The following is a 27767-nucleotide window of genomic DNA, read 5'->3' as shown; positions in this document are numbered from 1 at the left end:
ACATATACCTAGGTAGGTACTCATATATAAGGTCGGTTGGTTACATAAATGAGTTAAGTACAGGTAAGTCCTAAGTACCTAAGGTACCTCCTAATTGCATCATGTTCAAATGCCTCTTAAGTAGAGATAAAGCCAAGTAGACTATTACAAGGCGACAAAAATAAATCTCAAGACGAAAACTTGATATGTCTTGACATATGACCAGTCAGAAAGAAAGTCTGTCACGTAGCATAACCACACACACTGAGTTAAAAAAATATTTACCTACAATATCCTTTATGTAGTACAAGATGCAGCAACCCTACCACAGTGATATTTTCTAGATCTTTCGCCCGCCACTACTGCCTAAGATGTTACATAAATTAGCTAGGTATAGTCTATGAAAGTACCTTTCAACAAACGCCTCAAAGCGTGCCATAAACCTTCCACTAAATCCCATACCTAACTCCAGAAAAGAACATAAATGTGAAAGATTCCCTCCAGATACCAAGCCCAGTAACAAACCTACATTCCCCAGAGAGCTTCGATACCACGATGCAAAGTACGATGTCTGATCCGAAGTTATTATGTGCGAACAACCAAGGTGTTGCCATACCCTGCAAAAGCACTGGCTCACTAGCATGTAAAAATTGCCTCTTGGTTCCTGTAAGTCTTCTTCAACACTTCACCTATGGCCGGATATGAAGTAATATAGTACTGGTGCTGATTTTTCTAAATGTGAATAGTACTGCAGCAAGCGTTGCCAGGCTGCCCATTGGCCTATTCATCGCAAGGATTGCAAATCCATAAACAATTGGCAACCTTTGTGGGTAAAAGAACGCAGAGTGCCCGCCTTCATAGGTAACAGTTCCGCGCAAGTATTCCACGGGCCAAATAAATACCTTTGGGGCAACGTCCCAGCGATTGACGTAATCCAACTGCAACACAATGAAGGGGTCAATTTTAAAAATCCGTTGAACCTCCTTTTTCCAGGTATGAAATATTCCTTAGGTGTAAAGTACCACTAACAAAAACCTATATCTAGCTTCGGGGGATATGAGAAATGTTATTCTCTCTATCGTCAATCTTCATTCTTATAATGGACCGCTCAGCATAGTATTGAACGATAGGGAAATGGATATAGTAGCCCGGAATGCTATATTCCTGTTGATCTTCCTTGTTGAGGATGACCCGATCATCGCTGCAGAACATGTCCTTCACATTTGGTACTCGGCTTTGATCACAGAACCTTGTCAAAGCCTCCTACAGGACAAGCTCCGGCCAATGGTAAAGAGCGTATGCGACAAGATCATGCATAAGCCTGGCTCATCGCTTTTAGCCAAGACATGGTTATTTGGCAACGCGTCTCTACGACTAGTACTATCTCGGGATAAATGGTTCTCTTTCCTATCATATTTTGACGTTCCCCAGGGGTTGACCAAAGACACCGCCCAACGAGTTCGACAAGCAGTTATGTTAGCTCCCGAGAGAGTTGACTATGTTCATCGAGTCATGTGTCTGAAAACTCCGCCTCAAAGGCTCGGCATGTTCAAGTTTCGTGCTGACGGCATTTTGCTACCGTTCAGTCATACTCGTGAAGAGTTTACAGTACCAAACCCGTTAGTATTCCACTTCAATATAAATTTCAATATCCATATTTAACAATTCTTCTTAGAACCTTGTTTCATTCGACCTATGAATGGCCAATGATGGATAATGCTGATCCTACATCCGGTTGGTCGCTCAAAGCATTCCTCGAGTTCAATATTGGGCCAACGAAGAACGACATATATGGCAAGCTCTATCATTACCTCAGACAGCTATTTGTAGAGTTCCATCGCCGACTGCGGGCTTTCTCGGTAAAGTTTGAACTTCTACAAGCCGATGCAAGATCTCTACAGCTAGGTGAGAAGAGATTTGATCGCATCGATGTAAGTGGTTTCTTTGGTTGATATATTTTCAGGGGCTGACCGTTTACGTAGGTGGGCAATATCGCGGATTTGTGTCATCTTGGCATTGGTGAAACTTTGAAGACGTTTGGTCCATTGCTTCAGCCTACAATTATCAATGAACATGCGACTCTCATCACGCTATTCATAAACGCTGTTCCGGAGATGATTATGTTGAAGGAAGGAAGAATGTTTCCGCCGGATAACATGCCGGAGCAGATAGAGAAAGTTTTCCAATACATGCCCGAGCTTGAACAGCCCACAGCCACTAACATGACCACTAACATGACCACTAACATGACCACTAACATGACCAAGACTCTGATGGCAATGAATCTAGTTCAAGACGTGGACGGAAACTTCGATATGTATGTATCAAATTCTATCCTAAACTTGTCTCCTTTGGATGCTTATACTGAAACCTATAGGTATACGATGCTACACGCATTTCACTCTACGGCGATTCGTTCTGGGCTATGGATGAAAGATACGCACACGATAATCGAGAGATGGCCGATGCGAATCAGTCAGGAATTAACCGAGCAGGCAAAAGAATATTTTGCCCTCTTACTCTCTTCGAGCCATAATGGACAGGAACGTTATGTTGAGTGGAGTCGTATAGTGGGACGAACGCGAAAGGAATGAAGCAGCCATAAAGATATGATGGCGGTTTAAGGATATGAAGTACATCGTAGCGGAGTCCATCCAGTATAGGTACTTAAGTAGTTTATTGAAATACTATGGTACACCGCAGGAATACAGATACTACCACGAAGTCCCTTCGAAATGATAGCATATGTGTAAGGTTTGGTAATATTTTTTTCATCAAAGCCCATAAAACCACTCTGGAGTTTAGGTACCTAGGTACTTCGTAGGTTACATTAAATATGGGGTCCACTTCAATCCGACAAGTCCGGACCGGAGCCGCAGGTGCATTGATTAGTGGGTCCGTAAAGTTGGACCGGAGCCGCAGGTACAGTATGATACTATCCCCATCGAGGAAATAGCAAGTCTGCATTATAAATCACCTTTTTCTTTGAGAACTTACTATATCAAATGGTAGGTAACCTAGATATAATAAGACATGCATTGCAATAATTCGAATTCCAACTATAAGTCTCGGTATCGTATTATTGGGTGTGGTAGGCAAAGAGCTTAAGCTAAATCGTGTTACTGAGCTATATAATATTTTCTGCGGAGTTCTTCTCTCAATTTAATCTAATGAACTTAACAGGAAGTAATTACAAAGGATCTCCAACAATAAAAACCCATCATACAATCAGGAGCTACACTACTAACACCGTATCTATCAAATGTCAATTGTTACTAGTAGATTCCAGCATGTAGATCTCGTCGCCGAGTTGAAACGACTGCCTTAGAGGTTGTGATGAGGTTTGAGGCGTTGCCGATGGCTTGTGATAATCTCAAAATCTTATCTATGGTGACACTTTCAGTCCGTGTACTCCATCCCAGCTCGGTGGGGAAACGTTCATTCTCTTTACGCAATGTTAACTTAGGCACAAATACATGTATAAATGAACTTACCAAAGAAATATTCCACCAAAGTTCTATTAACGGTCACTGCTTCTAGATCACCGAAAGCAATAATCGGAGCAGAAACCTCGCCAAGGCTAAAGCTTTCGACCGTAGACGTGAATGTGTAATTGGGGTTGAAGGCTTTGGAGCTGAGCTGACGGGCAACCTTGCCATTTGCCAGCATGTTCGCATCAAGGATCTCGCCGGTCCAGTATAATTTCGTCTCGTTGAAAATGGTTTCGTTGAAGACATGGTTGTTGCCGAAGAAGGCGTCTGAGCGGCTGTGAGATACAATTAGTACTATTTTTTTTTTGTAAATTATGATCGAAATCCCGCCAGGTATAATACAGTTGTGGGCTGCTGTGGATAGCTGTATGGCACTTGCCAGGTACCAAGGCAGTCACGAGGTGGTCCCGTAGTCCTTGAGAATCAACAACGCATTCCGCAATACAAGACCAGTTCCATACGAAATAATGATCTCACCTCAGACTTGCATCGTGCTCAAGGATCCCATGCTTATTAAGCTGGTCCCTAGAAACAGGTGAATGTTAGTGGATATATTCGACGAGAGCGTAAGTTCGGAGAATATGAATAGATATCAACAGATTGATATTCCTTTGGAGGTAAGGGGGTCTTAGTTTTCTTACAGAGTAAAGAATGTGGCATTTGGGTTGATTATAATAGCCGTGTCGAACATCAGCGCGCCGAGAGATTCGTTGAAGTTGAGAGCCGAGGACAGGGCACTAATGAGAGTGTCTTTCGTGATATTCCGACCATCGTGAGGCAAAAACTGATGATTGCTCAATGTATTAAGCATTGGACATGGCCCACGGTCTATCAATAGTAGGTATTAGCAACTAAAAATCTGAAGTTTTATAATACACTTTATCATACAGTCATTCGGCCCTGGGGCTAGCCACGGATGACCCTCTGGAGGTTCAATAGCAGCTGCTAGTGCAATACTAAGGGTGACTGGAAGAGAAATAAGTCTCATGGTTTCGATAGTGTGTTTATAATTGATAGATACAAGAAATCCGGAGTGTGTTGAGGATGATGATAATGTATCTTTTTCACAGAGAGGAGATGAAGTATTTAAGTCCATCAGAGTTACCCCTTTTCTTAGAAGGAATCGTAGGCAGCAATACAGCAACTGCATAGTTAGACCAATTACTTGGACGATCATCATCATAGTCTCGGATAGTTACTACATATTGTCGATGTACCATTCTATAATAACAAAGCAGCAGGTAGCCAATAAGAGACTAGATATTGTAATGCTTCGCAATATACGATAGTTTACGAGAAGTACGAGGCTTGTACGAATTCGTTTCATTCGTACAACCCTGCTAGGTGGTGGCTAAGCCTCGCAATGGGACGCAGCATGATTTATTAACCATTTGATCTGGAGCTTCTAAGTCTCCATTCTTGCAACGCAACACGGCATCCCGAAGTTGTAGGCGCAATCACAGTATTATTCAAGGCATATGCATTTATAGGTAGGGATGGCTATGCCACTTATTTGACATGTGCTCTAAAGTTTGAAAAGCTTACACGGAGGTGCGTATGCACAAGGCGGTCGGATCACTTGACGTCTCGGTAACTAAAAGGGGTACCTATCATATCGTATGAGTTATAATCATGAGCACCTTGTCAGGATTCTAGATGAGACATCTAGAACAAAAGATATTTAGTATGTATGTATAGCTGCAGGCTCTGGTATCTAGCTTAGAGTTCCTCGCGGAACAACCAAGTTGTTTCCTTGCTTCTTGCTCCATCTCATGACACTCCTAGGTAGGCGGGATAGATGCTCTATATAGATTCCAGGCTCACCTATCTCACTATTCCATACTGACGTATGCACCCAAGCAGTAAACGTTCCTCATCCAAAGGAAATTGGTTTTATACTTCATCTAATTCCTATGTAAAGCTATCTTATGAACGATTCGGGAAGTGAATAGCCGAGTTAAGCCGAACAAATCACAACGATATGCCCCGTATCTCAAGACGCCTTAATCGGGGAATGTTATCAAAAATTGAGGTGAATGGTCCCCATTATTCCTTCGGTGGGGGAGGGGAATCCTGGTCGGAGTCGGCGATAATAGAGATGATGGTTAAGAAACCGCATTATAACCATCATATTCCAGTACGAGTAGTGATTGAGTACCTACCTAAAGTAACCCGGCAAAGCAATACATAAAACCGGCACCCATCTGTATCAAAAGCTAGACATAAGTTATCATGGTTCAGCGTATTCACCGAGAAGCCAACCTACAGGCCTTCATTAATGCTGTGGAGAAGGATGGCTGTGTCATCGTCGAAGGCTTTACCACCCTCGAGGCGCTGGCCGACGCGCAGGAAGAAGTGCAGCCCTACCTCGATGCTTCCATCTCAGCTAGTGGAAGCACAGTTGGGGCGTTGAATGGAGGCACTGCGACTTGCACGCGCCTAATTGGCAGAAGCAAGACGGCTCGTGAGAAGTTCTTCTCTGACCCCTTGTACCAGGTATTAAAAGCACCTTCTCGTCAGTATATCCAACAGTAGGCCACGAGATTTTCGGCGTCAAGAACCACATATTGCAGTTCTTTAAGTGAGATAGTTTGCAGTGAAATGGCTAGAAGTCACTGACCACCAACATTCTTGCCCAGAGACTTCTCAAGACCATTTCTGGTCCATTTGAATCAGCATGTATAAACTAATAACTTCGAAAACTAGGAACTCGCGGAACACTTTATTGGCATTGAGTCAACGACTTGGTACGGGGATGAGCCGCAAGTTAACAAGTCTCACCCTCTCCTCTCCATCTCAATTACAATGGATTCCCGGCCCGGGTGCAAAGCCCAACGTCTACATCGAGACGACAAGAATCACCACGCGAGACACACAAAGACCGATAAGTACACCCAAGGCCGAGATATGTTAATAGGGCTATTTGTACCAGGCTGCGACACATCCAAGGCGAATGGCGCAACAAGAATTGTGCCTGGGTCGCACCTTTGGGGTGACGAAAAGCCTAATTTTGGCCCCAATGGCGATGCGGGTGTCCTTGATGCCGAATTGAAGAGAACGGATGCCTTTATTATGCTCGGGAGTCTCTACCATGGCGCCGGACACTATTCGCTGCCGTCCGGGAACCGCACCGTACATATCTTCTTCATGTGTAGCGGCGTACATCGTCAAGAGGTATCATGCCGCTTGTCTACTATCTCGTAAATGACGCTTGCTAACTAACTTGGGAAGGAAATTCCCTTCCTTAGCTACCCTATAGAAGAAGTGAAGACTTACTCACAATTGGTACGTGATAGGTTAGGCTGGAAGCAATCGGAACCAAATCTTGGGTGGGTCGACTTGATGTCTCCTGAGTACTTATTAGCATAAACTGCTACGTGTAGCTATAGCAGGCAAAGGGCGGCCGTGTTAACATAGCCCATGCAAATGGTTGGTGATTTTAGAAATTAGATTTAATTCAAGATTATATAATCTCTCTTGAGGAATAAAGGATAGTAATGGATGAGAGAAGTTCTGCTTAACATTTTTGATATCCTCACATAGATGAACTTACCATTAAGGTTGCAGCATCCGGACTCCATATGGAGACCGATGTGTTAGTGAGAGATTTAAATCGTGTCGTAGGGTAGTAAGATGATTTATGTACAGATACTATAACTGTATCCCCAATCCCACCACTAAGCTGGACTTACTGGCTGAGAATGAGACTGCAGTCAGTTGGATCACGCCGTACCAGACGTGTCCAAAGTGGAATTCCAGCTACAGCGGAGATTGACTATGGGAAGTGAACCTCCTTTGCCTTCCATCTATCACGAACCAAGTCAATAAGGCACTCGCAAAGGCCAATTTTCTGAATATGGACTTCTCGGTAATATGGTTGCCATACTTGGGAGTCTCCTGGTCAGCAACGTGATGAGTTGCTTGCGGCGGGACGCAGGACCGAAGCTCTCGTTAGACTTCGACTAGTCCTAGTCTAGGAACGTCATACTTGGAATTGATCAATCTGTGATAGCCGCTGATTACCTAGGTACCTTTGCCAAGTTCCCCAGCTATAATTCCCGGAAAATCTTATCATATCCGTACTGGTAGCCGATTTAGTTTTGCTACAAGCCACTTAGAAGATTTTCATCCTTCTAGATGATTGGTTCTGCATCTAAAGCATGGAAGAAGCGCAATATTGTGCAAACTGCGCCCCTCTTGTCGTGGCGGGTGCGAAAGCCCAGGGGGGCTATAAATCCGGGGCCGGACAAGGGCCAGAGATAATAATACCGCTTGACGACCGGAGGTATTTGAAAACTTAATTATGATTCTTGTGGACACGACGGGATAATAGCGAACCGACGCGGTAGAATATGGAGCTTAAGTTCCGGGAAGAGGCGTGCCTTTTAATATTTATCTGAATAAAGAGTAGGAGTTTGGATGATCAAGACAGCTTCAATCATCAAGGACGTCAGAGTGGTCTTCCGACCTAGAATACCCGAATACACGACGTCAGCAAGTTAACTCTAAGACCCTGTTCGAAAACTAAAACAATACATCATCAGTACGCTTTTGCTTTCGGAGGATTTTCGTATCAGGCCACCTATTCGTGGGGCAGCTTGCGAGTGCCGTTCATAGACTGCTACTTTGAAAGAAGACATAACGTGCCTTGCAAAGGCTTGATAGCCGATTAATAAACTATGAGCATAGACCGAGAAAGTTTAGTGATTTTTGAAGATAGCAATTTATTATTGGCTCGGATTAGGAAAGATACTCCTAATAAGGAGGGTCATGTGAAGGATATCTTCGACAAGTGCTGACGAATTGGCTTCGCACTTTGAGCGCGGTGGGAGCTGGTCTATGAATCACAATGACGACCTGTCATTCGATTTGCTAGCGGGGAAGGCAAGCTTAAGGCTATATCGGACGGGGCTGTCAAATCATAAATGTCATCATAGACAGAGTTAAAGTTGAGTTAAAGTTGACAACGTAACGGGTCGGCAAGCTAGATTTTTATAAAGTTAAAAGTGTCATGTCAATACGATCTAAGATAAAGTCACGGGGTGTTGGCCACTCTTACTTAGATCGACATTTCTATCAACATTTCTATCGATCTCCTCATTACCCATAATCAAAGACCAAATACGATATGGCGGGCAAAGTAACTCTTGCAAACACGGATGATATCCCTGATCTCATGGAGATGTTCTGGGAAGCCTTCAGCGGACCGGGCGAGGTTATGTTTCCCCATAACGAGGCAGGACGGAAGTGGCTTCAGCGAAGTTTTGATAACTTCCTAGGTCAGAAGTCTTACTACAGACCTGAATCAAAGGTCGCAGTCGTCAGGAATGTTAACAGTATGGATACCATCATGGATACCATCTCCCATTATGTTTGAAGTACTAGTCACTAAGAGAAGTATAGGCAAGCCGGTTGCGCTCGCAATCGCCCACATCGTCGGTCCAGGTCAAAATATTACTGGCAACTCGTGGAAGACGCGATGGTCGCGATGCGATGACATACCAGGGATGAGCGAAGAGAAACTCGCAGAATTCTTCGAGCCTCTGGCGAAAGCCCATCATCTTGTCGCAGGGAAGGAAGGCCATGTCTGTAAGTTGTCACCGAGTTAGAACGTCAAGAGGCGGCAAACCTGATCCTCGTAGTTATCGAATTCGTCATGACGAAGTCTAAGAGTCGAGGAAGAGGTTATGCATCAGCGCTTATGGAATGGGCAACGAAGCTAGCTGATGACCTCGACATTCCTTGCTATCTCGACGCTGGGATGCGCGGCATGGGCATCTGTGACCGGTGCGGTTTCAAGGCGCAAGACATCGAGAAACGATACGGCGGACCGCCGCCTTGCACGCCTATGTTACGATCGAAAAAGCAGTGACACTTTTATGACGAAGCTAGAATAGATATTGACGATGGATATGATGCGAGCCGAGGGTCGTTGTTGGAACTCGGTAACCGTCAATTTAGAGCGCTAGAGAAACGTTACGAGCATGTCGCGCAGTGATTCGACACCAGGGGTTATCAACCATTGATCAAGGGTTCAATGCACCCCACAAAGATCGCCAATTCGAACAATGCGGCTAATTTGCGAGTACGATACTCAGCATTAATGGTTTTGTGTATGGACATTTGAAGAATATCTCGTATGTACGTTTACGCTTATATGCAACTGATTTTATGTGCGGTAGAGATTTATATTGGTAATGGCATTCGATGATTTAACGATGTATGTGTTTTTTTCTCCATTGTGGTGATTTGTTACCGCAGCCTGATTACCAACAGAATGGAAGAAAAAAAAGATGTCAAGGTCTAAACTGTCTCTGTATCACACACCCACGGCGGAGAATACGACCTGGGTTATGTCCATCCACAGGTACCTAGGTAGGTAGGTATTTATTAAAGCGGAACTGCGGGACGAGAGATGCCGTTGAACTTTCAATGTTGTATTACCAAAGTTGTACCTCTATGTACTTCGTACACAACAGCCTTACAGTGCTAGACTAGGAGGTACATGTAGGTATCGTCGCTGCCTAGTCCCTTACATGCATACTTTAAATCCTTCAGTTAGTCCAATTAGATATTTCTTTTCAATGTCTCAATAGTTCTTACTTTATAAATTTCACAGACTCAACAACAACTTCTGCTTTGACCATCTATCGCCACATATCCCAACTTGCGGTCAACTTGCGGTAAACTTTCGCATATCTTATCAAAAACCTTCTCTATTTGTCAGGTTCTATTTTCCCGTGTTCCAGGCGTCGTTATAGTGGTTATAGTGGGTTTCTTGGGTCGGATGGACGCCAAGCACAAGCCTCCGACGACATGATAACTTTCTTGGCTCACCTAAGAGATCCAATAAAGGAAGATGCCAAGTCTCTCTGTGGCCTTATCCGCTCAGCTGTACGGGATCCATACCATCTGGACCCCTAGGCCCTGGCACTTCCATTGCAGTAGCACTTCACTTCATCCGCCCTGCGGCACGGCAATTGCTAGTTGTGGCCGTTCTGCCTGATCATCTGTTCTGTCCTTCTAATTCGTTTCATACATTCATTCGTCCATCCCTCTGTCGTTCTTGGCGAACTTTTTTTGTGTGTCTTTTTTTCTACATTCTCATTCTCATCCTTGTTCTCATTCTTGTTATCGCTAGTCCCAAGATAGATCGAATTGTTGAATTTGCGTCGCTTGCTTAGCCTCGGTCTATTGGAGCTCGTATTCCACATAGCTCGCCTGCTTAAGATTACGCTGTAATAGCTCTAGATCTGCTTGATCTTCTTTAGCAATTCTTGTATAGTGTTCGGATGAAAAATGGTAGAATTGATTTTAGGTTGATGCTCGTCGCCTTTGCGCCCTTCCTCACCGTTCTCCGACTTTGCGCGATCGAGGCGTTGGCTTGAAGGCTCGAGGGCCTTTCGTCCATCCTTGCCCCGCCTCCCAATTGCCTCTGTATATCGACTCGACTGCAACCGTGGAGATGTTCCGCTTCCGGAGATATCGTTACTACGTCTTCTTTGCCGCCATCATCGTATTCTTGCTATACCGTGTCTCCCAGAATAGCGATCAGTGGGAGTCCGTCTCGGCGTCTATTCCCTATAAAGCTCTACCCAAGTCGTCCCCGGAGCGAGGCTTCGACACGACCAACAAGCAATCTCAGCAACCTCTCCCTGGTAAGAGCGGTACTAGATTGTCGGATGGTGATAGTGACTCAACACGTCAAGGGGGGGAGAAGACGAGCGAGGATAGCAACGAGGTCAAGATCCCTAGCTTAAAACCCACCACTAGCGAAGATGTTCTCAGCAAATTCGATCCTTCTACGGAGACCGCGACGACGGACGCCGGTAGGACTAAAGTAGTCGTATACGATAAAGATGGCGCTGCGAAGACCACTACCGTTCCGTTGATCGATATACCAGATAAAAACGTCGGCCAAGGTGCCAAGGGTAAAGGCGTCCACGGAAAACCGGGTACGCATAAAACTAAAACGGAGGGCGAACCAACTAAGCACTGGAAGAAGTTCCCTGAGCATTTCCCCGTCCCCGAAGACGAAATAATCCCCCTACCGACCGGGAAGCCCAAGCCTATCCCCGCGGTCCAATATGATTTCGATACGGAGTTGCCCCAAGTTCGGGAGAAGCGTCTAGAGCGTCTCGCCAAGGTGAAGGCAGAGATGGTGCGCGGCTGGAATGGTTATATGACTTATGCTAAAGGACATGACGAATTGAGTCCCGTATCTAAGAAGTTTCGCGATCCGTTCTGTGGCTGGGCCGCAACTTTGGTCGACGCGTTAGACACGCTATGGATTATGGGCATGAAGGAAGAGTTTGAAGAGGCTCTTCTCGAAGTCGAGAAGATCGACTTTACCACCTCCGAGCATCGCTCCGAAATTCCTGTTTTCGAGACGACCATTCGATATCTTGGCGGGCTAGTCGCAGCGTACGATGTCAGTGGCGGTAAAGCTGGAGGATACGATATTCTTCTCGAGAAGGCGCTCGAGCTCGCCGAGATCCTCATGGGCGTCTTCGATACGCCGAACCGCATGCCTATTCTGTATTACAACTGGAAACCATCATCCGTGTCGCTTCCGAAGAGAGCCCAGGGAGCGAGCGTTGCTGAACTAGGCTCTCTCGCCATGGAGTTTACTCGCCTGGCGCAGATCACGAAGGAGAACAAGTACTACGATGCTGTAGCACGCATCACAGATGCCTTCTACGAATGGCAAGAGCGAGGAACAGCAATCCCTGGTATCTTCCCGGAACATATAGATGCCAGCGGGTGCAATAGGACCGCAGAGGCCATAGTTGCCGCCCAGGAAGCCGAAGAGGAAGAGCAGCGGCAGATTGAGCTCCAGAAGTCTGGCTCCGATACTGCTAAGAGTAAGGCTATCGAGGTGGACGGTAGCCAAAGCAAATCCAGTAAGGGCGAGTTCCATGCCTTAGAAAGCCGCTCTCAAGTGGGAACGCCTAACGACGATGGTACCAAATCAGTCAAGATCGTAACCAATGGCGAGGAGATATACGCGCCGTCAGAGAAGACAACTTCTCCCAAGAGCGATAGGGGCAAAAGTAGTACCGTATCGCGGGGTCATGGTAACGACTCGGAAGAGTCCAAGAAAAAGGACAAATGTATTCCTCAGGGGCTCACTTCCGGGTCGTTCTATTCCAATCAGCAATACAGCATGGGCGGGAGTCAAGACAGCACGTATGAATATTTTCCCAAGCAGTGGTTGCTTCTTGGCGGCCTCGAGCCTAAGTACGAAACCTTGCATACCAAAGTTGCCGCAGCCGTCAAGAAATGGCTACTATTCCGGCCCATGGTTCCTGATGATCGTGACATCCTATTCTCTGCTAAGATCAACACCCGAGGGAACCCAGAGACCGATGCCTCAACCGAGTGGGAAGTCACCCATCTCACCTGCTTCCTCGGAGGAATGTTCGGTTTGGGCGGGAAGATCTTCAAAGTGCCGGAAGACGTAGAGATCGGAAAGAAGCTCACCGACGGCTGCGTATGGGCTTACGAAAGTACACCGAGCGGTATCATGCCCGAAGGTTCCACCGTTGTCCCCTGTGCCGAGGCGAACAACTGCCATTGGAACGAGACTCTCTACTGGCAATGGTTGGACCCTCTTCACGAGACCCACGACGAAGAGGTTATAAATTTTGAAAAGGAACAGAAAGAGCGAAAGGCCACAAAGTTACAGAAGACGGAAAAGGCGACGATGAAGGGGCATCCGAATCTCGGCACGGTGGCCGAGGGGACGGACGAGTCGGGGAGTGTTGGAATTCATAAGAGAGAGCCCCCTTCATCAATACGCGGTTCGACGGATGACACAAGTGGCGAAGGCGTTCAGGCTCCTCTCCAGCCGGAAGAAGATGACAGCGAAGTTCCAGAGCCAATACGCCCATTATCCTCTAAGGAGTATGCAGAGAACCGTATTCAATCGGATAATCTCCCACCTGGTTTTGTCAGTGCCAATTACCACGCATATATCCTCCGGTAAGTAAACGTCGTATATAATAGTAGAAGCATAGCTGGCACCGTGCTATAAGTCCTGAAGCCAGACTAACCCTCTTTTCGCAGACCGGAAGCCATCGAGTCCGTTTGGTACATGTACCGCATCACAGGCGACAGCTCTTGGCAGGAGAAAGGATGGAAGATGTTCAATGCTGTTGTTAGCCAAACTCGGACAGAGGCTGGTAACAGTGCCATCGACAATGTCTTGCTGGAGAATCCCGTCAAAACGGACGAGATGGAGAGTTTTTGGTTGGCCGAAACGCTGAAATATTTCTACTTGCTGTAAGTCGCCTCGCACCAACTCGGGACATTTTTCGAGACGGGTTACTAACGGACTCTGTAGATACTCAGATCCTAACCTCATCAGCTTGGATGAGTGGGTGCTGAACACGGAGGCCCATCCTTTTAAGCGACCCGTTTGAACGGGTGTCTGGGCAATAGACTCAAGAAATCATCATATTTTTTTTTTTTTTTTTTTTTTTTGCATAGAATACAAAACGCGATAGGTCGGCGGTGAGAAGTCAAGGTTGGCTAGGTTTGTTTAAAAGTTAAGCATTCGTTTGCTGGATACTCTATTCTATTGGAGTCGTGGAATTCGTGGGCTACTTATTGAGCTGTTCCACGTAAGTGCAGGGGTGACGCGTCGTCATCACATCCACCACATTAACACTACCCGTCCTTTTATCCTCATTCGTCCCGACATGATAAACAGTGTGGTCTGTCGCATATTCCAGACGAGACAATATATAGGTATGTATATAAACTATCTCGATGAGATTCTAGCTTCACCGACTTGGCTTGGTGTTATTGGCGCTTTGGGGACGGTGGGCAAGCTCGGATAGGGACGGCTTTAGAGATATCATACCTAGGCCAATTTGAGACACCGAGCGTGGTGTATTTCTTTTACCCAAGCCTCTGCCGAGCATGGTAGTGATAGGGGCGATACCTATGTAGGTAAGGATAGATTTTCGTATCGAACAATGTCGCTTCAGCCTCTGATATTCATTACCCTTTAGGGGCTCTTGGCTCATGGCGCTATAATAGCTATAATCTAGGTAGCTATAACAAGAACTACTGTGCCTAGGTAAACATGGCTTAAAGATAAGTCCCGCCTAGTTGTCAGGTTGTTCGGGCCTATCTAATGTAGGTAGGTAGGGATCATATCTCTCCAGGTTATCTTTACGATAACAAATAAAATCATGAACCACCTTCTCCGCAACTCACTAATCCTCAAGAGGCAACGGTCGACCCAGATCCTGCGGTTTAGGAAGGCCAACCAGATGCAAAAGTTCCACTAAACCCCATCAAGGCGGAGAGGAATGAAAACGCTGTACCGGTATCTCTTATATGTACGTAATACCACCTTTTAATAGGAATCCGGGCCTCGTGATAATAAATCTAGAAGCTTTCGATATTTTTTCTCTTACATATACATATCATGTGCTGAACGCGTCTTACTTGCATTGCGCATTGCACGTTGCATCTCACATTCCTTACCGTCTGTGGCAATCGCTTATCGCTTATACCTTTGTCTGCGTCTATGCGAGGAAGATCCGTGCAAGTGTTTTTTTTTAAGTATCTTCCTTGGGTCCTATCGCATGAAATCACAGCTTTGAATCTGTCTCGCGAGAGTGGAAGATGGGCCGCCAAAGTGAAGAAGTGGCATATGCCACGGGCGACTCTAGTCGCGTTGAGTCTGAGCCGAAAGGTGATGTGATTGACCGCACCACGTCGAATCAGATCGGGGAGATGAACCTCGAGAGCGGTCATCAGCTTAAGAGAGGGCTTAAAAGTCGACATATTCAATTCCTTGCTCTCGGAGGCGCGTAAGTTACCTAACCTGTCCCTTGCATTCACATGTCTTATTGGTGTAGTTGCTAAATAGTTCTAGAATCGGAACCGGTCTATTCGTCGGCTCCGGCCAGATCCTAGCCACCACGGGGCCGGCGCCGCTGTTCATGGCGTACCTATCTATGATGTGTGTAGTCTGGGTCATCATGAACAACCTCGCGGAAATGGTAACGTACCTGCCCATGAAAGGCATCTCGATCCCGTACTTTGTCGGCCGCTTCGTCGAACCCAGTCTCGCCTTCGCCAGCGGCTGGAATTACTGGTACGCCTACACCATGCTGCTCGCCGCCGAGTGCACGGCCGGCGCTATAATCCTGCAGTACTGGACCACCGCCGTCCCCGTAGCCGTCTGGATCGCCCTCCAGCTCATCGTCATCTTACTACTGAACATCGTCGCCGTTTCGTTTTTCGGCGAGGCGGAGTTCTGGTTCGCGAGTGTAAAGCTTATTACTATAACTGGTCTGATCATCCTGGGTATCGTCCTGTTCTTCGGCGGCGGACCAACACACGATCATCTGTACTTTAGGTACTGGCAGGAACCAGGAGCTTTCCACCCGTATCTGGTGGAGGGGAACACTGGTCGGTTCTTAGCTTATTGGACGGCCTTTGCGCGCGCTGGATTCTCCTTCGTCACGTCGCCTGAGCTTATCGCGCTCTCGGCGGGTGAGACCGTCGCACCGCGGCGCAACATCCCTAAGGCGGCGCGCCGCTTCGTGTGGCGATTGGCTGTATTTTACGGCCTGGGCTCTCTTGTTATTGGTATCATCGTCCCTTACGATGAAAAGAACCTGACGGGCGAGTCGAATGCGACGGCTAGCCCCTTCGTCCTCGGCATCTCGCGCGCAGGGATTAGGGGGCTTAACCACGTTATCAACGCTGCGGTTCTTACTTCGGCTTGGTCTGCCGGTAACGCGTTCTGCTACTCGGGATCACGTGTGCTCTACTCCATGGCGATCAACGGCCAAGCGCCGCGGTGGTTCGGGCATACCACGCGCCGGGGTGTGCCGTATGTGGCGGTACTTTTCACCCTGCTGGTGGCGTGTCTAGGCTTTCTCAACGTGTCCAACTCAGGTGCGCAGGTATTCCAGTGGTTCACCAACATCTCGACCATCTCCGGCTTCATCGCGTGGATCGTAGTCATGATCACATACATACGATTCCGGAAGGCCATGGAACACCACGGGTTGCTCGACGCGTTGCCGTACCGGACGCCGCTGCAGCCGTACGCTACATACGTCGTGCTGTTCATCATCGTGATCCTGACCCTGACCAACGGGTTCCAGGTCTTTTTCCCGTCGCAGTGGAGCGTGTCCAACTTCCTCGCCGCGTACATCACCATCCCGATCTTCCTGGTATTGTACCTCGCGCACAAGATCATCTACCGCACGCCCTTAGCGACTAAGGTCGAGGACGTGGATGCCTGGACGGGCAAGAAGGAGATGGATGATCTGAGCGCGGCAGAGGAGGAACGGGTACCGCGGAATTGGTATGAGAAGGTGTGGTTTTGGCTTGCTTGATTTGCTTTTACCCGTTGGTGATACGGGGTTGGGTTGAGCTAGGTGTATTTATGTATGATACCTTGAAGAAATGAGAATATTGAATAGATACCCTTGCAAGATAGATTTAGAAAAATCTAGGTCGAAACATCGAATTGCGCAATACCGATAGCAAATTGTGTATTGCATTAAATATGTCTTATTGGTGACGAAACTATCGCTCCACAGTTTCATCGTTCATAAAACGTATCATAATAATTAACAATTGTACATTTTTATTAAGATATCGTATGTACTAAATATGCCAAGCATCATTTTCATCATTTTGAACTCATCCAATCATACAAGAATAAAGACTAGTCGAGCCGTTTCCTACATTATAAGTAGGCTCATAGCCACGAGCCCTACTGTAAGACATAAGCGAGTCTTCGGCTGAGCCCAAGATCCAGCACCCGAAGGCGACGAGGTGGGCTCTGCAGCCGAGTCCGAGCCTGTAGCCGAAGTAGTCGGAGCAACATATGTTGCCGGCACCGTCACCTCAGCCACGCTAACACCGCTTGCCTTCGTGTTAGCCAGAAAGCATATGGGCATTCCCGACGCGCCGTACGTCGGGCTCGCCCAGCCCCAGAGATCATTCGTCACGGTGGCCGACGGATCAACGCTGCTCGACGGAGGAGTGCTATCCGCATACGTGACGGGATACTGCGTAGCTCGAGTGACATTCGTCGCGGCTAAGCTGGCCAGCGGCGTGCCAGTGGTGCCCGGGGCGCAAGCAGTCCTAGGGCTAGGCGTAAAATCTATAGCAGCGGTCTGAACGCCGGTGACGCCGCAGCAGACCAGGTCCTCTAAGTTAACGGGGCGGGGCGGCCCGTCGTGTGGGTTGGAGTAGGGGACGATGGGCGAGGAGTTGCTGTATATGTCGAAGGAGGTGTCGACGATGACGCCGTTGCAGCATATACCCTGGAAGTCGGTGGGAGAGATGGAAGTGCCTTTTTCATAGGGTCGAGGGCATCTGAGACCGAATAGGGCTGCACGGGAGTTTCTGGGGTATAGGCACCATTGTGAGATAGCGCCAGTAGGAATCGATGTTGTGACGGATGATGGTGATGACATTGTTGATGATGTTACTGTTAGCCGTCTATTATGAGTAGAAGTTTCTTGTATTATTTCCCCGCGTTTAGTTTAGTATGTCACAGCTTGCACGAATGGATAGATGAGAGAGCGTAACTTGTAAGTGAGCATAATGGTGTGGTAGCTTGGCTCGAATGGTGAAGTTGTATTAGGCAGTCAATAGATACCCTTGCCATTGTCGCCGAGCTTCTTACCTGCCTGCTGTAGTAACGTAACTTATACAAGTTACATGGGTACCTACGAGATTGAAGAAATCGACTGTCCTTCAATTTGACATATGGATGAAGCATCACGACTCTATCTAATCAAGATATTAAGTACATAAATTGATGTTTTCGAGGAGATACGTACCTGCTACCAAACGCACTGTGCAAGTACGAAAATAAAGTACACTCTACATACAGTCAGTGCCTGCGCATTGTCGTACGTCGTAACTTTGGCAGTTGCTTATGGTGGTCTGTGTTACCCGTCGTTCAGGCACTACCTAATTTCCCGCCCCACTCCCCAACCTCTCCCAAAAAAGATATAAATATCTGTCTTCCCTCCCACCATCTTAGAAATTCTTCTTCCCTTTTTCTTCTTCATACTTACCTTGGGAGAAAAGCCCTAGCTCAAGAATCAGGGCTTTTAAGGGGGGAGACCTGCATTGCACAGCGCGGAGTCGACCCTCTTCTATTATCCTTCGTGGATCGTAGTTCCCGGAATTTTTGTTGTCTTTCAAACCTTTTTGATTTTCATTGTGCGCGATGCCTTGATGCATCGTCATGAGGAAGATCTTGTAAAAAGCATCTAGTAAATAGATGCAGACGTATGTCGATTAGAATGCAATATTAATTATTGCTTAGCGTTGCCTATGTCCAATCAATCGAAACCTTGTGTTTAATTCCATCACTGCGTTCTCAAATCTGATGATCCAAGTTCACGATAGATGAGTCGGTGGATTGATGCGCCAGTGTTCTCATCCGGACAGGTGTTGGCGTTGTGTCTTAACTATCTTCTGGAAGTGGTATTCCCAACACCATACATCGCCCTCGATTATCCATCTCAAATAACTCATCAAGTCTTCCTCGCCTTCATCGCGATCTCAATCTATGTCCACCGCGAAACTTTGCACCCACATTCAATCAAGAAAACACAACCCGTAGACACTATTCAACAAGTCACAACCAAACCATTCAAAATTCACTAAAGCCAAGTCAAGTTCAAGAGAATCAAGTTCAATTGATCAATCATATTCAAATGCGTGCATCACTATCAATAGACTAAGTCCCAAGTGCAAAGATGCCATTCTTCTAAGTAATACAAAATCCTATGCGCAGCTAGGATCTTCTAACTCTGCGACTTTAGCACGTCGCTTCACTAAATCACGACAGCGTGCTCCATTCCGCAGAAATTCCAGGTCTTCATCTGTTATCATCATCTCTTCATTACTGACCCTCATATATGTAATTCGTCGATATTTTTCCCCTCCTCCTAACCTCGTGTCTGTTTCCGAATCGTTTCGTAAAGACACCATCGACGGCACCATTCGTAGGCAAAAAAGTAAACCGAGCCGGCGAACTCGGTAACTCGAGGTGAAAAGGGAAAAAAAAAAAAAAATCATTATTTCACCGAGGATCCCCTTTCTTGCCAACTCCAGTCCCAGATGCTGACCATTCAACAATAAATATCGTCGTGTACTTTAGCGGACGAAATCCCCCTCCCATATACACATAGACACGCCGCCGTAGTGCCTTTTCCGAAAATATACTTCCGTGCCCGTTTATCCTCCCTCATTCCCGTTTTAGTCCGCTAATGCCGACAGCACCCTGATACTTAGAATCATGACCAGCAGACCGATCGTGACGATGATGAGCAGCGTGAAACTGAACCAACCCATAACCATAGCACTGCTGCCGATTCCGGATAAGACGCTGCCGTTGCCAAAATCTTGTGCTATGACAGACGCGGCTACCGATGCCGTATGTTGCCATAGCACGGATACGAGGACGAAAATAGATGCGATGAAGATGATGGCTAATGCGACCTGGGAGACGGGTCGGCTAGGAAACGGCTTGATCTCGCGGTCCGAACCATCCTCGTCTTCCTCCTCGTGCCAGCCGGGGAAGGTAGCCAGCAGCAAGAAACAGACAAAAGCGAAGATAATGGCGATGATGATCAAGTAGGGGAACACGATCATGTCCTTGAACTGGCTAGCTAGCCAAATGAGGTTCAGCGGGTCCTGGTCGACCGAAACCTCGTTAGCCAGCGCCGTCGCGTTGTTGCTGCATAACCAGGCACCTCCGTCCGGGTTGATGCAAATACCGAAGTAGCCGACTCGGGCCTGCAGATGCGCAGTCCCGACGATGTTGCTGATGGCTTGATTGACATTGTAATCGACCTGTGCTGTGTCCGGCACGGCCGTGTACTTCTCGTAGTAGAGGGAGAGTAGGAAGATGTCGGGTATGAGCGGCGAGGATGACGAGCAACCTGCTAATAGGAGTGCTGTCGGTGAAGGAATGTTAGTACAACGGTCTGAATGAGAGGAAAAGCTGGAATGTGAAATGTGATCAACGTACACAGTAATATTATTGAAACTGCTATTAGTATCATCAAAACATGATGGTATCCGAGGAACGGTATAAACCCTGAAGTGCTTGTTAGTACTCGTCGACCATAACAGTTCCTCGACAGGCTGGTTAGGTGTACTTACGATACCAACCGATTTGAAATCTAGCCATCGTTTCTCTTTATTTCCCAAAGTTCCCGAGGTGTATTGCCCTCTCTCCACTCCCGTCCTCCCGGGGAGCGACGGTGTGGTCTGACGAACTCGAGCAGCACCAAGGCTGGAATGCGACGATATTCGGGCGGCGTGGAGGGGATGCTCGAGACGGAATGCGAAAGCACTATTAATCTCGAAAATCCCACGGCCGTCGTTTGGAATGCGGTCACCGTGCTTAGACTTGGGTAGTCGGCACGTATATAAAAAAGCGGACGTCGTCGAAACAACTTCTACTCGTCGATACTAGAATATCGCCTATGCTTTTTCTGTGCTTGTCAGATTAACACTTGGAACACACGCACGGAGGGTATGGTGCAGTTGCTGGGTGGACGAGGTAGGGTGGATTAAGGTGAGGAGTAAAATGGTATGGTAAAAGGTAGTGGTATGATATGATTAGGTATTGTTAGGTATTGTAACTTAGAAGTTCAATCGATTTCTTCTGGACAACAGCCCTTTGCCCTTTAGAAAAGCCCAGATGGGGAAGAAGAGTAGAATTGTCTATGGAGACTGGTAATGGTTAGCAGGTTCTAAGTCTTCTTTCCCTCCTTTTGCCCTTCGACACTACAATTGTGAGAGAAAAGAGGAGGTTGGTAGTAAAGATCGAATGTATGATTCAAAGATGTAGAATGCATGAGTTGCAGTAGAATCTGCAATTGGCCCTGCCACCAGGATTTCCGTGATGATATCGGGCCAAGGCCTGGCCCGAGTAAATAAAAGATGTGGCTGGGGGTTGCCAGAGCGATGCGCCCATTGAAAGCCTCAAGCGTAAGTGGGGCCAAGCTAGCCGCCAAGCTTTTTTACGACCTAAATAGGTACTTTGTTTTTGCGAGTGGTTGGCTAGGCTGCCGAGGTACCCTGATAGCCAATTGTTCCTGCGTTAGCGAGGCCAAGTCCAGCCAACCAACGTAGACGCTATGCAACAACAAATGACGTGGACTTGTCCACCTCATCGTACCTGCGTACTAATGGCTTTTGCCGAGATTCCGACCGACAATTGGTCTTAATATCTCCGCTCAGACGCAAAACGTACCCCGCAAAATTCGCATTTACGATCCCCCATTGTCGTCCTCACTGAATCTATTTTACCATGAGCTAGGAACCATTATCGATTAGTGCAAGTATGTTTTGCTTTCGAAAACCTAGCGAACATTAAACCTCTTTCATTTTTACCTCTAAGCAAATTAGTCGTATAATCCAATTTTATTCGAAGTTTAGCTCAACTCCATAAATCAGTTTATATATCAACATCTAACTAGGTACATATGAACACGTTGATAATATTATGATCCACACTTGTTTACTCCCCTGCTGAGGTTTCCCGGTTTTGACTCGTGTCTAACGCAAATCACCATGACTTCAGGATCATCGCTGTTAAATCATCCGAAACACATCAAAATACGACTGTTATGGTTACGCTCGATGTTCTACTTGCTGCCAATCCCTACTCTTTAGTGCACAATGCATATTCCGTACTGGGTCTTCATCGGGTCCCTTTACATTTCTACACCTGTGTTTTCGGTATTCACATCAACGAGGCAGCACGTTTATACATGCTAAAGACTAGCAAACGCGACGACGTATACTCATTAACCACCTAGGTACTTTACAGACTAGACGTACCCAATAGTATTAAGCCCATGCATTGAACCATCTGATAGCCTGGAAGAAAGCCTCTTCTTTTCCGAATTTCTGCTTCGGGTCCGAAATATTAGCTCGGACACCAAATCCATGTGAAGTGCCGCCATATAATGCAAGGGAGTAAGGTAGCCCAGTCTCAAGAAGCAAAGCCTCGATTTGTGACCGCCTCGCGGCTGGTGTCATATCATCCGCATCTAAAGGTCAAGTTAGCTTGTAAAGAGATACCTATGTAAAGGCAAACGAAAGTCACCAACCTGCCGCTGCGATGCTAGCTGGGCCTCGTATTGCGGAAATCTCCGCATCCTCTAGTAAACTTGGATGGGCAGCGAAACCCACGTCGGCACCTTTCCCCTCCGCCAAGAAACGGAACGTGTAACGGCCGCCAAAGCAGTATCCGGTAACAACGACTTTCTTTACGCCGAGCGTGGTGCGCAAGAAGTCAATGGCCGTCGCTATAATCGGGTCGCTGACTTCAGGCCGATGGTCGTCGAGGAACTTGGTCACGTTGAAATCCGGTCGCCCGTTGATATCCCCCGGAGCCGGTGTGCCGTTGAACAAATCCGGCGCGACCGTAAGATAGCCCGCTCGTCCGAAGCTATCCGCAAGTCTTGAATGATGTTAATTAAAACCATTAAACGGAGCATCATAGCGACGAACAGTCTATTCTCCAGCAATTGGATACCGAACACATCCGTCAAATATAACACGCCTACATCAGACGTGTTACCCGTGACATACATGTTGACTATATCAGAGTCAGCCAATTATTATCATCAACATTTTCTTAGACCAAGACACATACTCCCTTCATAAACTTGCTCCTTTCCGACCGGGTCGCCGCTATGGGCAATTATAGAGACGCCTGTAGCAGGACAATCTTCCGGCGCCGTCGCGCCAGCCAAAGCGCTAATGCTCAAGAGCGCAAGTAAAGACGTAAACCTCAGCATCTTTAACGATATGTGTAGATTGGCAATGGGATAAGGTGCAAGGAATTAACGAGTGACCAGGTAAGTTTTCAATCTTTGGTGTCTTGGGGCCCGATTATAAATCTATAATATTCATGAGCCATTCGCCAAGCAACAAAGTTCACCGGATTCCTTTTCAGGCAAACCAAGCGTGTGGAGAACGCTCTCGGATGCTCTTTTGGGGGTTGACATTGCGACGGTAGATCGCGAATGAACTGCCGGCTAATTGTTAACTCCAAGATGTTCATGACGCGTTGGCGTTCTTTTGGCTATGATGTTTTGACGCTTCTATGCTACGTCAATTTCCAAGTTTACGTATATAGCTCCCCAAAGACCGGTGTAAGATACTCGTATATGCAAGTCCCTTCCGTACAGCTTAACACGCGTAATATGATATCCAGACTAGGTAGCAGAGGTTTACATATGAAAAAAGCCTCTCTCATTTCCATCAAGCTTAAGAATAAGCGTGATGAGTATCCATTGATATGAGTCTCAATACATATGCTGACTTTCTCATAATAAAACTATATTTAGCTTCAAACTGGGCTTGAGAGACGTTAGGTCTCACCACCAAAGTCTCCAAGTCGAACTGTGTGTCCTTGTAATGCACTATACTGATAGTTAACATACCTCATGTTATTATAATCGCGATCAATTGCATATTCCTGGGCTTCTTATATTTTCCCTATAACTAATGAAATTATACAGTACAACTTCAACCTTCTCGGGTACTTATGAACACAGCTTGATCTATCGAAGTGTTCGAAGTGGATTGAGCGCTCACGAAGAGAAAACACGTGGGAGAGCTTCAACAAAGAGATCACATCCGATATGTTAGATTCTAGGTATGTTTAGCGGGAGGAGCCGAGTGGTTTGTCAGAGATTAACGCCGCGCCCTCACCCTGCAGATATCTCAAGTTAGCAACATGTCAATTTAATCGATACCAGGTGAGATATAGTAAGACAAGTCAATCATGTCTTTAACATGCTGTAGTTCACACGTTAACCCCCCACGAGATATACTGATAGAATATTATGATTAATTATCAAGATTCTTAAAACGGTTCTTCACAAGATCCTACTTGATCGTGCTTGTGGCCGTAGTCACACATCGCATAATGTCTACAATCATGCCCACGTCAGCCTCTTGCGTAGATTTCTTATTTCGGCCATCTAGGTACTTCATAGAAGTTGCGAGAGACGTTATTTTTAGACGTGGTGAAATGAACAAAAATATGTCGTCCTAGGCCCGTGTAGATGCTCAATTCGGAAGTTCATTTTCCCTCAGTTCAGCTCCTGAATCCTCCTTTCAACCCTGACAATTTCATATTTACACAATACCCTCAACATAACTGATATGTCATGTTACCAATAAAGACAGCCTAATAAATTTAGTTTCAACCTATGAATACCTACCTATTTAGCTCGCAAAAGCTTACCTGGACAATTTAGCTACCGCCAACAACCCTTAAACTTGACCAGAAAAGGTGAAAATGCGTTTAAGGATGAGTGTTTCAGCATTTGGCTCCAGATGTGCTATATTCGGAATAATCATATGGAAGATCTGAAAACTATATATCTGGTGGCCCTACACGGCAGAATAAGGAAGAGATGTGATCTGCAGCGATTACCTCAGATCTCTCACTCACAATGAAAGCTTCCACTTCATACCTCCTCGCTGCGCTGGTCGCAGGCGTGAGCGCAAAGGACCAAGGAACTTATGCGGTACTGCGGTTTAATAATGCCGGTGGCCAATTCTCTACGGAGGGCCGAATGGACCCCATCGTCAGCCCCGGCTCGGATAAGACGCACTCACACGGAGTAATGGGTGGAAGCAACTTCGATGTGACCGTAAGCGGTGACCAGCTACTGGATGCTAATTGCACCAACGCTAAGATCCTCAACGACAAATCGAATTACTGGGTTCCTAACTTATGGTTTCAATCTCCGGCCAACGGTACTTTCAAGAAGGTGCCCTTGTTCTATATGAACGTCTACTACTTGTAAGCCCTCAACTCCGAGTCGCTGTAAGCCAGGTTCTAATAATTCATCAGCTTCGATGCCACGAACGACGAGATCAAAGCTTTCCCTCCGGGCATCAAGATTATGAGCGGCGATGTTGACAAGAGAACACCTCCGGCAACAGGGGGTCTCCAGCTCAACCCCACCCAAGGCGAGATTCAAGCAGTTCAATGGACATGTCCCACGCAAGATGCCAGCATTGCGCGGTACCCGGCCGGTTCGGATGGCACTAAAGCGGGACTTCCGGACCCAGTGAATGCTGGTGCCGGAGCTGGTTTCCCTGTGGTGAACTGCGATGGCTACGCTTCCCCTCTCAGACAGGATATTCACATGCCCTCTTGCTACAACCCGGAAGCTGGGTTGGACGACTACAAGAATAACATGGCGTGGCCGACGCCTACCAACGACGGCAAGGCGGACTGTCCCGAGGGCTGGGTGCATGTCCCCCATTTATTCTATGAGGTTTACTACGACACCCTGCAGTTCCAGAACGAGTGGACTGCGGATGGCCAGACCCAGCCGTTTGTGCTGTCAAACGGCGACAAGACCGGATACAGCTCCCACGCGGACTTCATCTCCGGGTGGGATCAGGATACTCTTCAAAGGATCATCGACACGTGTAATGCTGGCTTCGTCGGCATGGATACGTGCCCTGACATACCAGGAGGCTTGAACACTGAGATTTGCCAGATTCCTGCTGTTAACCCCGACCCAACTGAGGCGTGGATCCCGCAGCTCCCGGGAGACAACCCGGTGTCGGGCTGGTGAGCATAACTGCTTAATCACATTCCCTTTTGTTCGATTTACGACTGTATATATTGCCTACGGCCGGCCGTCTGTATGAGTATCCCTCCATTCGTGTACATATATATATTATTGGCCCAGAGGGGGAGCATTAGGTTGTTCGACGCAACCTTGCTACATGTATCACCATTGTTTTCTAGCCAGGAGTATGGAAAGACTGTATAAACTTATACAAGGGTTGGATATGAAAAGGATAGACTATCAATTTACTTGAGTTAAATAACCTGCTGATTTGCAATCCTTTTCTCGCCTCGTCGTTAACCAATATTCTGTTACCTTCGTAATTGCGATGCTTAAACCTGAGCACCCAAACCCGTAGCAAGACGAAGGGGAAACTCGAGTCACAATTTTTATCTGATATTAATTCTTAAAGCCTTATTCTATTGGTTGGACAACTCGTTCCATTGTCGGTTTTTAGATCCTGCAGTATTCTTAGTTCATTCACCTTTGTCAAAACAACGACTTTGTATAATAAGCAACCACAAAGAAAATCTCATTTTTTAAATCTTCATATTTAAACTAAGCCCTCTATTCAGAAGCTTCCTCGCCGGTTTTTAAGTCATACGCCCACAAGGGAATCATCTTAATTAAGGTACCACATCGTCCAAGCTACTTACTTTGGTACCTCAGCATCATCATCCAGAATGGAAAGCAACCTCACTCAAGATGCCTCTTTCAAAAGAAAGGCCGACGAGATTTCCTTAGAAAGAAATGAGGAAATCATGAATACGGCCAGTCACTCGGAAGGTCCACCACCTAAGAAGACTAAAACAGATGATGATTTCGAGCCCTGGAACGAGGGTATGGACATGCCGTTAGGTAAACTGAGACCTAGATTCGTAGGTGAGACCGAAGATCGAAGATCTGGCAGTGGCACAGTCGAGGATCCTGAACTGGTTTGGTTAGGGGCGATTCCCGACGATGCCATAGCTAGAGAAGCCAATGAGGATATTGTATGGAAGGCTGCTCGAAGGCTCGAGACAGTAACACACGTCTATATTAGATGCGCTATGCAGTCTACGATGTACGTCGATAGAGATGGGAAGAGAATTCATATTTGGAATCCCGATCGTATAGATTTCCGTTATAAAACTAGGCGCACAGATCCCCATATCGCTGTAGCTTTCGGTACTACCCCAGATAATCTAGTTCTATATGGCTTCATTCACGTTGCTACTGACGAAAATGGGAAGCCGGTTGACTTTGCGACGTACCGAGATGACCAGCACGTACTCGATGGGGATAACAGGGTCTTCGGACTATTCAAATATAATGCAGACCAACGTGACTGCGGACCCTATTGTCCCAGTCATGCAAGGCACGAGGTTTCAATTGACTCTTGCGAACTTGCAATGCCCGTGGGATGTCCTCTTCACAATACCGAAGGGCTCCTTGACCACTTCTGTTTTCGAGCACGCTGGAAGACCGAGGGTTATAGTGACCATTATTGCCCTTGCCCCCATGACACTAGTGAATCAATGGATCATTATTGTCCTTGCCCTCACGATCAGGTAAGGTTGATGATTGACCCCCCTCGTTGTCGCCATATGATGTCAAAAAGGGAACGGCCCACCCATTATTGTTCTTCGTATGTCTTCTAACATTAAGGGGCTATGTTTGGTGGGGT

At 46.8% G+C, this 27767-nt stretch overlaps 12 protein-coding genes across 12 annotated transcripts; 7 read left to right on the top strand and 5 right to left on the bottom strand.

Annotated features, from left to right (window-relative positions):
• Positions 1 to 546: 546 nt before the first annotated feature.
• F4817DRAFT_361316 (uncharacterized protein) lies at positions 547 to 2573 on the top strand (the record flags this gene model as incomplete). The annotated part of the gene is made up of 6 exons (XM_049306394.1): positions 547 to 645; positions 726 to 972; positions 1025 to 1598; positions 1655 to 1910; positions 1962 to 2296; positions 2357 to 2573. The coding sequence occupies 6 exons, from the start codon at positions 547 to 549 to the stop codon at positions 2571 to 2573; spliced, it is 1728 nt and encodes a 575-aa protein (XP_049155392.1).
• A 529-nt stretch (positions 2574 to 3102) lies between these two features.
• On the bottom strand, positions 3103 to 4669 carry F4817DRAFT_348975 (Cloroperoxidase). The gene is made up of 5 exons (XM_049304764.1): positions 4359 to 4669; positions 4112 to 4298; positions 3948 to 3995; positions 3474 to 3745; positions 3103 to 3424 (listed from the first exon to the last, which is right to left on the bottom strand). Exons 1-5 carry the CDS (start codon positions 4651 to 4653, stop codon positions 3255 to 3257), a joined length of 972 nt encoding a protein of 323 aa, XP_049155391.1. The 5' UTR covers positions 4654 to 4669; the 3' UTR covers positions 3103 to 3254.
• Positions 4670 to 5702: 1033 nt separating this feature from the next.
• F4817DRAFT_361315 (uncharacterized protein) lies at positions 5703 to 6839 on the top strand (the record flags this gene model as incomplete). Its single annotated transcript, XM_049306393.1, has 3 exons — positions 5703 to 5966; positions 6177 to 6644; positions 6702 to 6839. 3 exons carry the CDS (start codon positions 5703 to 5705, stop codon positions 6837 to 6839), a joined length of 870 nt encoding a protein of 289 aa, XP_049155390.1.
• Positions 6840 to 8203: 1364 nt separating this feature from the next.
• Positions 8204 to 9818, top strand: F4817DRAFT_348971 (uncharacterized protein). The gene is made up of 3 exons (XM_049304763.1): positions 8204 to 8806; positions 8874 to 9059; positions 9113 to 9818. The coding sequence occupies exons 1-3, from the start codon at positions 8599 to 8601 to the stop codon at positions 9340 to 9342; spliced, it is 624 nt and encodes a 207-aa protein (XP_049155389.1). The 5' UTR covers positions 8204 to 8598; the 3' UTR covers positions 9343 to 9818.
• Positions 9819 to 10452: 634 nt separating this feature from the next.
• On the top strand, positions 10453 to 14076 carry F4817DRAFT_246633 (glycoside hydrolase family 47 protein). Its single transcript, XM_049299108.1, has 3 exons — positions 10453 to 13454; positions 13539 to 13754; positions 13816 to 14076. Exons 1-3 carry the CDS (start codon positions 10936 to 10938, stop codon positions 13892 to 13894), a joined length of 2814 nt encoding a protein of 937 aa, XP_049155388.1. The 5' UTR covers positions 10453 to 10935; the 3' UTR covers positions 13895 to 14076.
• A 1034-nt stretch (positions 14077 to 15110) lies between these two features.
• Positions 15111 to 16840, top strand: F4817DRAFT_361313 (proline-specific permease; the record flags this gene model as incomplete). The annotated part of the gene is made up of 2 exons (XM_049306392.1): positions 15111 to 15298; positions 15364 to 16840. 2 exons carry the CDS (start codon positions 15111 to 15113, stop codon positions 16838 to 16840), a joined length of 1665 nt encoding a protein of 554 aa, XP_049155387.1.
• A 234-nt stretch (positions 16841 to 17074) lies between these two features.
• F4817DRAFT_348953 (uncharacterized protein) lies at positions 17075 to 18271 on the bottom strand. The gene has a single exon (XM_049304762.1). It carries the CDS (start codon positions 17930 to 17932, stop codon positions 17192 to 17194), a length of 741 nt encoding a protein of 246 aa, XP_049155386.1. The 5' UTR covers positions 17933 to 18271; the 3' UTR covers positions 17075 to 17191.
• Positions 18272 to 19151: 880 nt separating this feature from the next.
• F4817DRAFT_246599 (uncharacterized protein) lies at positions 19152 to 19643 on the bottom strand. The gene has a single exon (XM_049299106.1). It carries the CDS (start codon positions 19551 to 19553, stop codon positions 19260 to 19262), a length of 294 nt encoding a protein of 97 aa, XP_049155385.1. The 5' UTR covers positions 19554 to 19643; the 3' UTR covers positions 19152 to 19259.
• Positions 19644 to 20954, bottom strand: F4817DRAFT_246602 (membrane fusion mating protein FIG1). The gene is made up of 3 exons (XM_049299107.1): positions 20643 to 20954; positions 20509 to 20577; positions 19644 to 20434 (listed from the first exon to the last, which is right to left on the bottom strand). The coding sequence occupies exons 1-3, from the start codon at positions 20668 to 20670 to the stop codon at positions 19734 to 19736; spliced, it is 798 nt and encodes a 265-aa protein (XP_049155384.1). The 5' UTR covers positions 20671 to 20954; the 3' UTR covers positions 19644 to 19733.
• Positions 20955 to 21756: 802 nt separating this feature from the next.
• F4817DRAFT_348950 (alpha/beta-hydrolase) lies at positions 21757 to 23652 on the bottom strand. The gene is made up of 4 exons (XM_049304761.1): positions 23152 to 23652; positions 23007 to 23094; positions 22604 to 22956; positions 21757 to 22543 (listed from the first exon to the last, which is right to left on the bottom strand). The coding sequence occupies exons 1-4, from the start codon at positions 23294 to 23296 to the stop codon at positions 22341 to 22343; spliced, it is 789 nt and encodes a 262-aa protein (XP_049155383.1). The 5' UTR covers positions 23297 to 23652; the 3' UTR covers positions 21757 to 22340.
• A 1293-nt stretch (positions 23653 to 24945) lies between these two features.
• F4817DRAFT_246565 (uncharacterized protein) lies at positions 24946 to 26282 on the top strand. The gene is made up of 2 exons (XM_049299105.1): positions 24946 to 25317; positions 25369 to 26282. The coding sequence occupies exons 1-2, from the start codon at positions 24965 to 24967 to the stop codon at positions 26102 to 26104; spliced, it is 1089 nt and encodes a 362-aa protein (XP_049155382.1). The 5' UTR covers positions 24946 to 24964; the 3' UTR covers positions 26105 to 26282.
• Positions 26283 to 26784: 502 nt separating this feature from the next.
• F4817DRAFT_368217 (uncharacterized protein) lies at positions 26785 to 27702 on the top strand (the record flags this gene model as incomplete). The annotated part of the gene is made up of 2 exons (XM_049307218.1): positions 26785 to 27369; positions 27419 to 27702. The coding sequence occupies 2 exons, from the start codon at positions 26785 to 26787 to the stop codon at positions 27653 to 27655; spliced, it is 822 nt and encodes a 273-aa protein (XP_049155381.1). The 3' UTR covers positions 27656 to 27702.
• Between the last annotated feature and the right edge of the window lie 65 nt (positions 27703 to 27767).

This window comes from Daldinia loculata, assembly GCF_022478755.1.
Source record: "Daldinia loculata strain CBS 113971 unplaced genomic scaffold F4817scaffold_62, whole genome shotgun sequence".
NCBI classification, from domain to species: Eukaryota; Fungi; Ascomycota; class Sordariomycetes; order Xylariales; family Hypoxylaceae; genus Daldinia; species Daldinia loculata.
Note: the sequence above shows the minus strand (reverse complement) of the source record. Positions and strands in the feature narration are given on the sequence as shown.